General features: G+C 44.5%; 2 protein-coding genes across 5 annotated transcripts in view; one reads left to right on the top strand and one right to left on the bottom strand.

The window, feature by feature from the left end:
• Nucleotides 1–610, bottom strand: part of LOC146625655 (uncharacterized) — a 5794-nt gene extending 5184 nt beyond the window's left edge. The window contains exons 1-2 of one of the 2 annotated variants that reach the window (XM_085362363.1): nucleotides 584–610; nucleotides 1–37 (exon numbers count right to left, since the gene is read on the bottom strand). The exon at nucleotides 1–37 is cut by the window's left edge and continues 38 nt beyond it. Coding sequence is in view for 1 of the 2 variants with exons in the window: in XM_085362362.1 (XP_085218488.1) it covers nucleotides 1–37; nucleotides 485–510 (63 nt within the window). In the remaining variant the exon portion in view is untranslated. Of the gene's footprint in view, nucleotides 38–484 lie in introns of both variants that reach the window. The other variant, XM_085362362.1, reaches the window with a different exon arrangement.
• A 1264-nt stretch (nucleotides 611–1874) lies between these two features.
• The window catches only part of lnx2a (ligand of numb-protein X 2a), a 10792-nt gene continuing 166 nt past the window's right edge, over nucleotides 1875–12500 (top strand). The window contains exons 1-11 of one of the 3 annotated variants that reach the window (XM_085362359.1): nucleotides 1875–1964; nucleotides 4185–4746; nucleotides 7311–7546; nucleotides 7630–7767; nucleotides 7972–8171; nucleotides 8906–9319; nucleotides 9432–9605; nucleotides 9772–9949; nucleotides 10033–10258; nucleotides 10611–10769; nucleotides 11956–12500. The exon at nucleotides 11956–12500 is cut by the window's right edge and continues 166 nt beyond it. In XM_085362359.1, the coding sequence (XP_085218485.1) occupies nucleotides 4343–4746; nucleotides 7311–7546; nucleotides 7630–7767; nucleotides 7972–8171; nucleotides 8906–9319; nucleotides 9432–9605; nucleotides 9772–9949; nucleotides 10033–10258; nucleotides 10611–10769; nucleotides 11956–12091 (2265 nt within the window). In that variant the 5' untranslated portion in view covers nucleotides 1875–1964; nucleotides 4185–4342 and the 3' untranslated portion in view covers nucleotides 12092–12500. Of the gene's footprint in view, nucleotides 1965–4184; nucleotides 4747–6234; nucleotides 6283–7310; nucleotides 7547–7629; nucleotides 7768–7971; nucleotides 8172–8905; nucleotides 9320–9431; nucleotides 9606–9771; nucleotides 9950–10032; nucleotides 10259–10574; nucleotides 10770–11955 lie in introns of those variants that run through there. The other 2 variants (XM_085362358.1, XM_085362361.1) reach the window with 2 other exon arrangements.

Here is a 12500-nt window from a genome sequence, read left to right as displayed (position 1 = left end):
TCTGTCAGTCTCCCTGAGGAGCTCCTCCACTGCACGCCTAGATGGATAAATAAAGAGGAAAAAACGTCAAACACTGTTCACGTGAAGGGGAGGGAAAATGAGAAGCCGAGGACAAAGATGGCGCAAATCCTCAAGGGGGAGCCAAGGGGAGAATAATCTAATTAAGTGAGAGAAAACGGAGTGATGCGGAAGAGAAAGTGAATCATCAGGAGCAAAAGGGGAACAATGTCCTGGTTTGACACGAGCTGCTGAATCGGCACAATCCCAGCAGAGGAGACCCGCTGATCTACTTTTATACAGGACAGGGAGCTCATGGTGTGTGCCACCACGAAGGCATGCTTTCCATACAATCACAAGCTCGTCTAACAACACAATAAATGATCATCTTTTTTTTACCGACGGAGCGTTGTTACAGATTTAGAGGAAACCTGCGTTCACCAGTGCGCAAATACCAAGTGAGGACAAATATTAACACGCTACATACTTTTCCAGCTCATTATCTTCTGCCATCGCGATCACACGCAAACTTAATTGCGGTAAAATCGATGGATGGTCGTTAATTAACCCAACATCGCTTGTTTACCTCCTCGCGAGGTCCTCCGACCGAGGACCCCGATGATTTTTGGTGCCCTGAATAATGCCCGATCATTTTTAGCTTCACCTTCCACCCGTTTCTCTTTTTATGTTTTCTACCATCTCCCAAATAACTTTCTTGGTCAGTAACCGACTAAATCGTTATAATAAAAAAAAAGAAATCATGATATTTCAGTATGGGCTCATTTTATCACACAGTTAACAAAATGTACCCGTTTAGGAAAACGAAAGCGATGCCGTAGTGGTTATTTTTAATTCCCCATTTTACGGTAAACTGGTATAAAGCTGCTGTGTGCATCAAAAATATTAGCTTAACTTAAGAAGTTGGCAGTGTTTTTGTCGTCATTATTTCTGACCATCAACCGACCTAAATTCTGGTGAGGTTTCTTTATTTCATTGCACTGCTTGGTGAATGTTATACGTCATGGGAAAGGGTTTTTTTGTGCTAATTAACTATTAACATCTCTCAAAACTTGTTGAGAAAGGGAGACACTGTCATCTTTAAAAGCGGCATTTATCCAAAACTGAAAGCTGTAATATTAAGTTTCACTTATTATTTAAAATAAAACTAAGTCATGTTAATAAGTTTTAATCTCACGCCCCCTTTAAGCCTTTATAACAGTAGTCTACAATGTAACCAGTAATCTTCAAAAAGAATAACTTACAGTATGAATACTTTTATTTATTTACGTTTTTATGTTTGTTCCATGTATTTATTTATTTATTTATTTATGTATATGTAGTTACTTATAAATCTTGCATATATATATATATATATATATATATATATATATATATATATAATATATAATATATATATATATATATAATATATATATATATATATATATATATAATATATATTAGTTATATATATATATATATATATATATATATATATATATATATATATATATATATATTAGTTATATATATATATATATAGTTATATGTGTTTATTCGTGTATCGATTTACCTATGTTTGTCTGCGTTACAAATGTATACAGTTATCTATTTATTTTGATGTGTTTGCTGACTTATTAGAATTTCTTTTATACATAAATATATTTAAACACATTTTGTTTTCTTATTTATTTATTTGTCTATTTGTTTTTTAATTATGTATTTACGAAAAGGCGGTCTTAAAGCCAACCCCTAGCTCTCCTCTGGATTGACAACCGTATGCCCCGCCCACTCGGTTTTGACGGACAGCAGTGGGCGGGGTCAGCGCTGCCAAAGGCACGGGGGCGTTTTCGTGCGGGTTTTGCGGAACGGTCCGTTGCGGTGGATGCGTGATTGAGGTCCCGCGGCTAATAATCACCCCCCTTTTTGGGGCCGGAGTGCACGGCGCGGAGGAGCCGCCGGAAAAGGTAACGTCACATCACATCTGCCTGCGCGAGCGGTGTCAGTGTGTGGCTGGCTTTGCTTTCTATGCTGCTGTCGCCTCATCGGTCCCAGGTTTTTCCGCTTGTGGGGAGGGTGGGATGGAGTCAGACAGATGGGGGGCAATGATTAAAAAAAATTCTGATATATGTAAGTGTGTCGGGCTTGCGTATTTGATCATGACACTGCAGTGGGAGCGCTCCCAAGGTAGATCAGGTCTATGCCAGAAAAAAATTATTGTACATGTAAATTAAATCAGTGTCATTTTTTTGTTATCTTTGTGTGTCTGGGTGGTGTGGAGGGGGGTGGTTTAAGAAAAAAAGGCAGCCTATTGCAACAGACCTTGCAGAACAGCAGCAGCAGCAGGCCTGTTCCTGCAAGTGGCTACCAGAGCCTTTTTTTTAAGATAAGAGAGATGGGGTTTTATGAAAATGTAGGCTAAGCCGAGAGGACCTGAGATTTTAAATCTGTGGCCTAAAACATCATTTCATCTTCTTTGAAAATGTAATTCCTGCACACTGGACTGTCGTGTCCTGTAAGATTAGATTGTCATTTCGAACAATAACCAGAGAGACAAGAGTGTTATTTACTGAAATGGAAAGCAGTGCAATGACAATAACAGCCCGGCCTTGGACTCTCATACACACATGTACACACACACTGTGTGGTGGGATTAAAAGAGATATTCTACAAGCATTTGCCAGTCTTCATATTGCTTGTATAAAGGAATCCGTTGCAACAGCTCTGTTTAAAACACATTTAAGTGCTTTTCACTGCTCTGAAGTGCCGTCACAGTGAAAACACGAAGACTTTACTTATTGATAAAGACCATTCACAGGTACCTAAAAACGCCCTTGTGCTCGACGTGCGTGTTTGCTTTTGGTTGTGTAGACTTACGCTCGCATGTCTACGCGTATATGTGTGTTTATATGTGTGTTTGTTTGTGTGTGTGTGTGATGTGGTGATGTCACAGCTTTGTTATAGAAACAGAGAAGCCTTGTGTCCTCATGATTAATTCATGTCCAGCTGCGGGATAGAGACAGAAGCAGCCAGTCACACGCAGACAAGAGGAGCACGTACTTAAAGGAGGCTGAAATAAGTAACTACCGGTGGGGTGGCCAAGGAGACAGGAGGGACAGGTTGTCACAAGGAAAAAAAAAAAGACCCAGACGAGATGAAAAGAGCAGAAAAAAAAACGACTCAAGGGGACTCTCATCATCATCGTCTGCGCTGTCTGACAAGCTTTCAGGCTGTACCGAGGAGGAGCAGAGCATCCTGCTGAGAGGAGTGCATCTGTTGTGTGGCTCCTCTGCATCCTTCTCTGGCTACACTCTGAATGTCAAGCCCCACTGAGCAGAACGGGATCCAGGTCGTCATGGAGACAGGAGCAGACCCTCGCTGGAACAGAGGCAGGTAGTCACTGTATCTTGGCTGGCCCGCTGAGCGTAGAGGCACGCCCTCTGCTGTCGGCTGATAGCATCTGGCCCCTTGGAGGCTGGGCTAATAGAAGGGCCGAGGGGGTCTGAGGGGCTTTGGATGTGAAGCGCTGTGGAAATGATCAGCGCACACTGTGGTGCATTAGCTCTGGGGACACGCTCTGCTCGCTGGAGTGCTATATTTCAAGACTTTGCTTTGGGCGTGTTCTCTTTCCGTTGTAGAGGAGACTGAGTTCATCTACTGTACCCAGCCTGAACCAAAAATATCAAGCGTTTTCCTTGGCTTCGCCCCCCTTCCTTTCATCCTCTCTTCCATTCCATATTCTTATTCTTCCCTTGTACCTGTTTTCACATCCCATTGATCTCTTCTTCTTTTTCTTCTTCCACCTGTCTACACTCCCTTCCGTATCTTGTCGGCACCACTTTCCTTTTCTGTTGCTTTCCCAAGCTCACTTTCTCTGATCTGTGCCCTCTTTCTGCCTCAATCCCAGATAATTCCCTCTCTGTGGAATTGGAAGATTGGAGCAGGCGAGAGCAAAAGAGAGATTATACTGCCAGATTAGTGGACAGAAGCAGCAATACATAATCTCAGCAGTGACATAAACGTGCACACACACACACACACACGCGGTGTCATCCTCAGTCTCATGCAAACACGTGGGCACACGTGCACAAAGTATTTGCCACATGAATAAATGCCCAACACTTGTTGTCTTGTTTTTTTTTCTGAAACAGCTGTTTAACTCTCTTGTTTTGGCCTCTGACCCACAGGGTGATGTGCCATCAGCCACTGGGGGGCATTTGTCCTCTCCGCCACCTGTTCAGCCTCTGAAGCTTATGGGATAGGAGTGTGTGCGCCCCTTCCCAACCGCTCTGCATCCCAGCTGGACTCAGTCGTGCCAAAGCTGAATTGCGTTGAAGGAGAAGACATGGGCAGCCCGGGCTCCGAGGTGGGTCTGGCTGGGTCCGTGGAGCCAGCTCTGGAGGCTCTGTGTCCCGAGTGTGGCCAGATCCACCGCAGCTGGGAAAACCACCTTTACAACTACCGTCTGGAAGTGGACGACGATCTGGTGTGCCACATCTGCCTGCAACCGCTGGTGCAGCCTCTCGATACGCCATGCGGACACACCTTCTGCGCCCGCTGCCTGCGTAGCTTCCTCCAGGAGAGGGACTTCTGCCCTCTGGACAGGACCCGGCTGCAGCTGCAGGCATGCCGCAGGTCCAGCATCCTGGTGCACAAGCTGCTGGACAAGCTGTCTGTGTCCTGCCCTTTGACCCCTGTCTGCTCCCTCAGCATGCCTCGCTGTGACCTGGAGGCGCACCTTAAACACAGGTAATAAAGCTTTTATGCAGACAGATGAATGCATGAGATCATTATGACACCGTGCATGCAGTCAGGATTTCATGAGCTTAGCTTCTCAGCTAACAAAGCCACCAGGCGATCGGTTGAACATCCTTTAGTAATAACCACAAGCAGCATTCAGGGCCAATCCGTCCTTGTGATTGGCTTGTTTTTCAGCTGAACCAGTGGAGATATCACAAATCAGAGTCCGCATCACATAGACTTACCCACCATTCTTAACCTTAAAGGTCTCCCCCATCCCGTGCACACGCTTTGGCTTTTGGCCCGTTTGGACCAGGTGCTGTGAGACCCTGCAGGGATTATTGGGCTGTAGGTCATGTGACGGGGGATTAGTGATTCCCTTTCGACAGTCATGGGTTGGCTGACCAGGAGCCTTCGTGTTCTCATTCTGCAACCATGCTGAGCAACTTCAACACCAGAGATCTTTTCAACCACTTCTTCTGTGAGACAGCCAAGGGCAACCCCGGCCTGTGGTGAGTCGAACGCAGTGGGGTGTGAGGTCAGCGTGACTCAGAATGACAAAAAGACATTATTTACTCGCTGGTTTCCACTGTTTTTGTTATTTCAGTCTGTATCTCGGTTTGCTTTGCCTCTTACTCTCTCTGTCCTGCTTCCTCTGTTGCCATGTCTTGCACTGAAGTGCACGATTACGTGTGCATGCATCGGTGTCAGGCTGTCATTGCTGCTTCAAGGATGTAATTCGTGCAGTATGTGATGATGTGTTTGTGCCTGGTTAAGGCATTAAAACCAGTGCTCTTGATCTTTAAGCAGACTCCTTTCTAGTTGAATTTTGACGTTGGTTTGTTGACTGGTTTTTCACTGTCCTCCTAACACCTCGATTAAGTTGAGGAGATTTTCCTTAACAAGATCAGGGTAACAGACTATCACTTACAGTCCTTTAAAAGCTTTTCTGAGTCAGCTGTTTTTCTATAAAAGAATCCCTTTTAAAGAAACGCTGTGTAGCAAAGTGCCAGCCGGTGAAGCCGAAAGTCAACAAGATAACGGTAAATGGTCAAATGCTGCGTAACAACACCAGTTGTCGTCTTCTAGTGAGGCTGTAAGGGCAAAATCTCTTGAGTGTATCCCCTTTAAACATTTATTCTTAAAAGTATCTGCATCCCGGTCTTACCTCAGGAAAGAATACACGCGTAAGGTTGTGTTGACAAGATAAGGAAAGATGGTCTAACAGATCACACAAGGTCACCACGAGGACTAACGCGACATTCTTTAGCAAAGCTTAAATCTCGGCCTCATGCGAACTCACCGCTCCCCTGCAGACTTCGGTTTAAGATAGCAGCCAACAGCCTGCCGTTGTGTTTGTGTGACTTTAAAAGTCAACATTGTTTTTGTTGAAGATTAGGGATCAGACATTAGATTCAAAGAGGAGGACACGGTGTTCCATGATGATTACGGTGGGCTGCTTCATTTTGTTGCCCGTGTACGTGTGAGGAATGAACTTTCACTGTCCCTGGGAAAAAAACAAAGGAACCAAATGACTACATCTATGTGAGCAGAAGTCTTTGTTTTTAGCATTTACCAGTTTTCCTGTCAAAATTATTTGTTCTTTGCAAAAACGAAAGATTAGACAAGGAAGGAAATTCATTAAAGAAAACAAAATTACTCTGTGTCACAAGGGATTAAACACCTGTCACCTCTAAGCTACCACTTACAGTAATAAAGGAAATTAAGGCTGACACCATACTGACCCTTTGAGGGAGTCGTTGTGCGTTTATTTTTAAATTGTTTCTAAGTGAAGTGTTTCTATTTTTGTAGGCGAAGAAGGGACACGTCGTCCTGTGTTTCTTTTTTAAGGAAACATTTTATAATTAACTTGTAGCTCATTATGTGATCTCAGAGCTATTTATACAACAAATCAGCAGTTTTCTCTGTTTTCAGCTTCTCAGATGTGAGTACTTGCTAGCCTTTGCCTTTGGGAATTTGGGAAAGACGTCTTTTTTCGCTGTTTTATGGCTTTGAAGTGCTTCCTAGCATAGAATTCCCATTCTTCCCAGAGCTTTAAGATCTTCATGTTGCTTGAAAAATTAGATGATGTTATTAATTCAAGCCAGTTTGAAGGGTCAAGGCTAATTTACAACTGAAAATCACAACCACAAAAACAGACTTTTTCTTTTTTTGCTTCTCTTTCCTGGGATTTTATCCTTGTAAAGCCTGAACCAGGACAAAATCGCCAGAAAATTTTAATTTTTAGTGTTTATTCAACCTTCTAACAAATTTTTAAAATCAAAAACCTTAAATATGAATTTGCATAGTAGTTAGGGTTAAAAAAAAACCTCACTATTGCACTATTCAAAGTGTCAGCATGTTTCTGGAGCTTCACTTGTGCTTCACTGATTTAATTTTGGAATTTTAGAAAGAACCTGTTAACTAAAGTCATTGTAAACTTCAGCAGTGTAAGAAAACAAATCTCTCAAGTTTTCTTCGCTTGTGAGCGAGCACCGCATCAAATTAACTGAGCTTGGTTTTCTTTACATGTCGGATGGGGTGATACGCTGACACCTGTTGCTTGATGAAAGGTGTCCAGGGATGCAGAGTCAGCAGACAAATGGGGACGGTCCACGATGCGAGAGCGGGGATGAGCGAGCAATGGTGACCAGCCCTCCCAGGTCACCGCATACACCACAGACAGACCTGAGGGACCGCACGCCGTCACCGCCCTCTGGACCCAATAACAGCTGCGGTAATGGGCCTGTGTGGACAGATGATGCCGGCCTTGACAACCCAGCCTTTGAGGAAAGCACCGAAGAAGACAGTAAGTCGATCTATCGGCCTTGGATTGTCAGTAAAGTTAATAATATAGCTGTCATCCATCTCTTCGTGTCCTTCTGCCTGTAGGTGTAGTAGGGTTGGAGTGTGTGGTCCCCAGGGTGAAGCGGCCCCTCAGTAATCCCTGTATCCATCTCCTGCGCTCCGTTAGCTCCACCTCCTCTGGCTGGGACTGCCCTGAATCCCCGCCTCTGTCTGCTGAGGAGGGTATGACATCATCTGTTCCTTTCACTGAGGATCTTCTCAAAGGGACCTTGGATAATGAAATACCTTACTTCCTTGCGAGCTGTAGTCTTATACAAAAAATGGATAATCACATCCAGTCAGCTTTGTACTAAAGGTTGGAAAGATGTGGAAATTACTTTCTTAAGTGAAGCTTTTTTTTGATAATGTCACTGGTGTCTCCTCTAGGCTGTGTGAAGCTCCCCTCCCTTCCTGAAGGAGAGATAACTGCCATAGAGGTCCACCGTGCAAACCCATATGTAGAGCTGGGAATCAGCATTGTTGGTGGAAATGAGACGCCTCTCATCAACATCGTGATTCAGGAAGTTTACCGAGACGGGGTCATTGCAAGGGACGGGAGGCTGCTGGCCGGGGATCAGATACTCCAGGTGAGAGATCAGTTTCAGGTGTAAATTTTCAGTGTTTTCAGAGAGTGTTTGGAAGATTTGTTGAAGACAAGAGCTTAATAAACATTTTATTAGGAGTCTGTGGGAGATGTGCTGCAGATAGTGCAGCGCTGAGAATATTGTAAACAGTGGAGTAGGGCACATTGTTCTGGATATGCTGTGTGACTGCAACATTTCTAAATTATCCTGACTATCAGTTTCGACATTGTGTTTTGGGGAAAAAGATCTATGTATATATTTTTGGATAGTTTAGAGCTTCACTTAGAAATTAGCCAGTTGTTTTCTCTCAGCACCACATTTACTTTCGTCTTAGTCAACTTTCTATTTTTGGTCTACTATTAAAAGCTCCTCTAATCAATAGTCTTCTGTTAATGGTAATCAGATGAGTACTTGTAGTTGAAAGGGATCACCCTTAGTGAGCAGTTCACTAATATTCAAGATCTGTAGATGTTAGCACCCTTTGGCACACTGTTGTGGTTTCACGGTTCTATTTACAGTCCATTTCCCTGAGAAAGCTCGAGAGCAGACAGTTACCTTTCAGACAGGGGAAGCTATAAATGCTGTATTTCTTTCTCAGTTGTTTTTGGTGTTGACCAAAACAGAGCTAAAAGAAAATGAGTGTGCGACTTAAATGCGTCAGATAGCTAAGAATCTGGTCATGTTTCAAAGCTAGCTTGCTCATCTAGTTTTTATTTTCCATTCCTCTCCACTCCAAGGTGAACAATGTGGACATCAGTAACGTGCCACACAGTTTTGCTCGCTCCACCCTGGCCCGCCCCTGCACCACCCTGCAGCTGACTGTACTCCGGGAGCGTCGCTGTGCCTCCCGGGCACCTCCCTCCTCTTCCTCCTCCACCCCAGCAGTCCCCCATGCCCCCTGCTCCACTCCCGAAGTCACCCCACCCAGCCCAGCCACTCTGAGAATCACCCTGCATAAGCAAGACTCCACAGAGCAGCTTGGAATCAAGCTGGTACGGCGAACGGATGAGTCAGGGGTGTTTGTGTTAGATCTCCTGGAGGGAGGCCTGGCTGCCAAGGATGGCAGACTGCGGAGTAACGACCGCGTGCTGGCAGTCAATGAACAGGACTTGCGACACGGCACCCCAGAGCAAGCTGCTCAGATCATACAGGTGCAGTCTGGGTCTACAATCCTGGATTTCCCTTTTGGTTTTACAGACAGGGGCTGAAAAATAATTTTGCTACTTCAGATTTGTCTCTAAAGCACAGATTCTGCCCTTTCAGGCCAGTGGAGAACGAGTCCACCTGCTGATTGGCCGACCCAGCAAACCAACTCCACCGCCGCCGCCAAAATCAAGCTCCACCAGAGACCTTTACTGCCTTGATCACTTCCTGCCTAACCACAGCTCTACCCCGAGTCCTGTGGCCATACACCTGTCCCGCACCAGCACCCACAGAGTGAGGACATGACTTGCCCTTTTTGTTTCACCTTTACTTCGTTATAAAATTAGATTTTATGAGATCAAAATCTAAACTGAGGTTTAAAAGTAATACAATAAAAAGAGTATACTTTTTTTTTTTTTTTGCCGTATTGAAATCAAGCCTGTGTTTCGATTGCTCCCAGGACCTGTCCCAGTGTGTGACCTGTAAGGAGAAACACATCACTGTGAAGAAGGAACCACACGAGTCTCTGGGCATGACTGTTGCAGGAGGGCGGGGCAGCAAGAGCGGGGAGCTGCCGATCTTTGTGACGAGCGTCCAACCGCACGGCTGCTTGTCGAGGGATGGGCGAATCAAAAGAGGTGAACGCTTCCTCTGGACCGATTGAGCCACAACCCAAACATCACATCAGAAAACCACTGCATCTTCTCGCTTCCTCTCTCAGGTGATGTGCTGCTGAGCATCAACGGGCAGGATTTGACCTACCTGAGCCACAGTGAGGCCGTGGGCACCTTGAAGGCCAGCGCTGCGTCGCCCTCGGTCCAGCTGCGAGTGCTCGAGGTCAGCATGGTGGAAGAGCAGGACCATGATGAGCTGCTGCCTCACACTCACGACAGTGACTTTGATGCCAACTGGTCCCCCTCGTGGGTCATGTGGCTGGGCCTGCCCAGGTGAGCACACAGAGGAAATACAATATAGTTCTGGATGTGTGATTGTGTTTTGTGATATGGTGGTGTTGTCAGCAGCTTCAAACAGGACATTATACAAGAAAGAAAAGCTTGTATCTTCATTAAATGTCATGTTTTTCTTGTTTTTATCTTAACTAATTATATATTAACTTTCTGATTTGTGGGCTTTGTGCTGATTGGTTGGTTATTTGTCACATTTTCCCATTTTTTACTATGTATTAAAAATATCAACATGAGCGTCCTGAATCTGTTCGTGGGATCATAATCAATCTATCTGTCTGTCCATCTGTCTGTCCAGCCCTCCTTCACTCTGCTCTCCACCCTCTCCTTGCAGCTACCTGCACAGTAGCCATGAGATTGTTCTGCGCAGGAGCCATCCTGGCAGCTGGGGATTTAGCATCGTCGGGGGATATGAGGAAAGCCATGGCAACCAGGCGTTCTTTATCAAGACCATCGTCCTCGGCACACCCGCATACTATGACGGCCGCCTCAAGTGAGTGATCAGTTGTGCTTTATATGATAATCTGTGGCTTACAAAAACAGGGGGGAGGGGAATAAATAAATAACTTTGTGTGATTTTTACTTCAGGCTTTAAGAAGAAATATGTGTATAATGATCATTATAATCCAGGCTGTCTGCTTGAGGCTTTTGAGGCTTCAGCAAGTACAGAGCAAAGGGTTAGTTCAAGCTCTGCTGTAATCCTGGCAGATCAGCTGAGCTCTGTGCCAGCCTAAATTGGACAGTGGCTCATCTGATACCTTTCATCCAATTGGTAAATCTCAGATAGGGCACTGTTTAAGCTGCTTTAGCCTGCCCAAAGTTGTTGCACAACTGCTGTCCACTTTGCAACCCATCACCACCCTGGCTCCTCCTTTTCACATTGTGTCTGACCTAATCAGTGTTTTCATACCTGATCTCCCTGTGAAATATAAATTACTACAGAAATAACTATTCTTTTGATTGTAGTGGTCCTGACTGAACTTATTTAACAATTGTAAAGGCTCAAAAGGCCCACATTTGTAGTGTGCGCTTATTTTTTATGCTAATATTTAGAGGCATAACTGTCTTATCTATTGTCATAATGCAGCTAGCAAGCAATAAAATAATTCAGTTCTGTAGCTCATCTGTCCATATATCAAAACGAATAACATCTATTGTAGGTTTTAAAAAGTTACAGTAGATATGTCTTCTCTCTGAGTATTTTCCTTCCTTTCTCTGTACCCTTTTTGTGTCAGTACTACAAAAAAATATTCAGAATAAAGGCTAATCTTTCCTCAGTGATTGAAGAATAAAGGTAGCGATATTTTTTTTCCTTTTGCCAAAAAGTCTTTTTGGGAGAAAAAAAGCAAACAATGAAATAATCCTAATAAGTATAATCTGTATGCCACAGAGCTTTGTTTTCTAAAACCTATTAAAAACACCTCCCCTAGCCACTCTGTTACACAAGGTTACATGTTACTAAAATACAGCTGCACAGCTTATTGTGGGAAATTCATAAGTGCCATTAAAGATGTTGGAGTTCAAATTGTACCCTGCAATTATTTTAATTGCAAATTAATACGCTGATGATCACAGTCATCTCAAAAGGCTCGTCTTCATGTATGTAGTGCTGTTTGAGCCCAAAGCTATCAGGTCCTGTTTCTAAGCCTATGATAACATGTCTCTCTTTGTCATCTCAGGTGTGGTGACATGATAGTGGCAGTCAACGGCCTGTCGACAGCAGGAATGAGCCACTCGGCCCTGGTGCCCATGCTGAAAGAGCAGCGCAGCCGGGTGGCGCTTACTGTAGTCTCCTGGCCTGGCAGCCTGGTATAGCTGGGCCAGATCATGAGCAGGCTGCGCACTCCATAGAGTCCACCCAGAATGTTCTATATTGGGAACGACCTTGGCCAAAGTGAACTGGTACGTGCTACTGTACATCGCTCCATATCGGGCTTAATCCAGGACCAAACGCATTCAGAACTACTGAAGACCCAGCAGGACCCAAGCCTGTCCTGACCAGGTGGGAACTGATCCAGATCGTGCCACGTCACGCGACAGACTGCACTCTCACACACACTGCTGTGATCATATGGTCATGTTGTCTTCACTCCCATAGGGAGAATAGTACTGCAACTGTTAACAGGCAATCTGTGCTGTAGTCACCTCACCAGGCAGTTGTAGAATCCAGGGCTATATTCAGGTGGATGCATCGATGCAGGTAGAGATTAAATATTTTTGAGGA

Source organism: Diplotaxodon limnothrissa, linkage group LG9 (assembly GCF_057381915.1).
Source record: "Diplotaxodon limnothrissa isolate DT_005_m linkage group LG9, D_limnothrissa_male_GT1.1, whole genome shotgun sequence".
Classification (NCBI taxonomy): Eukaryota; Metazoa; Chordata; class Actinopteri; order Cichliformes; family Cichlidae; genus Diplotaxodon; species Diplotaxodon limnothrissa.
This window is presented reverse-complemented; position numbering and strand designations above follow the sequence as displayed.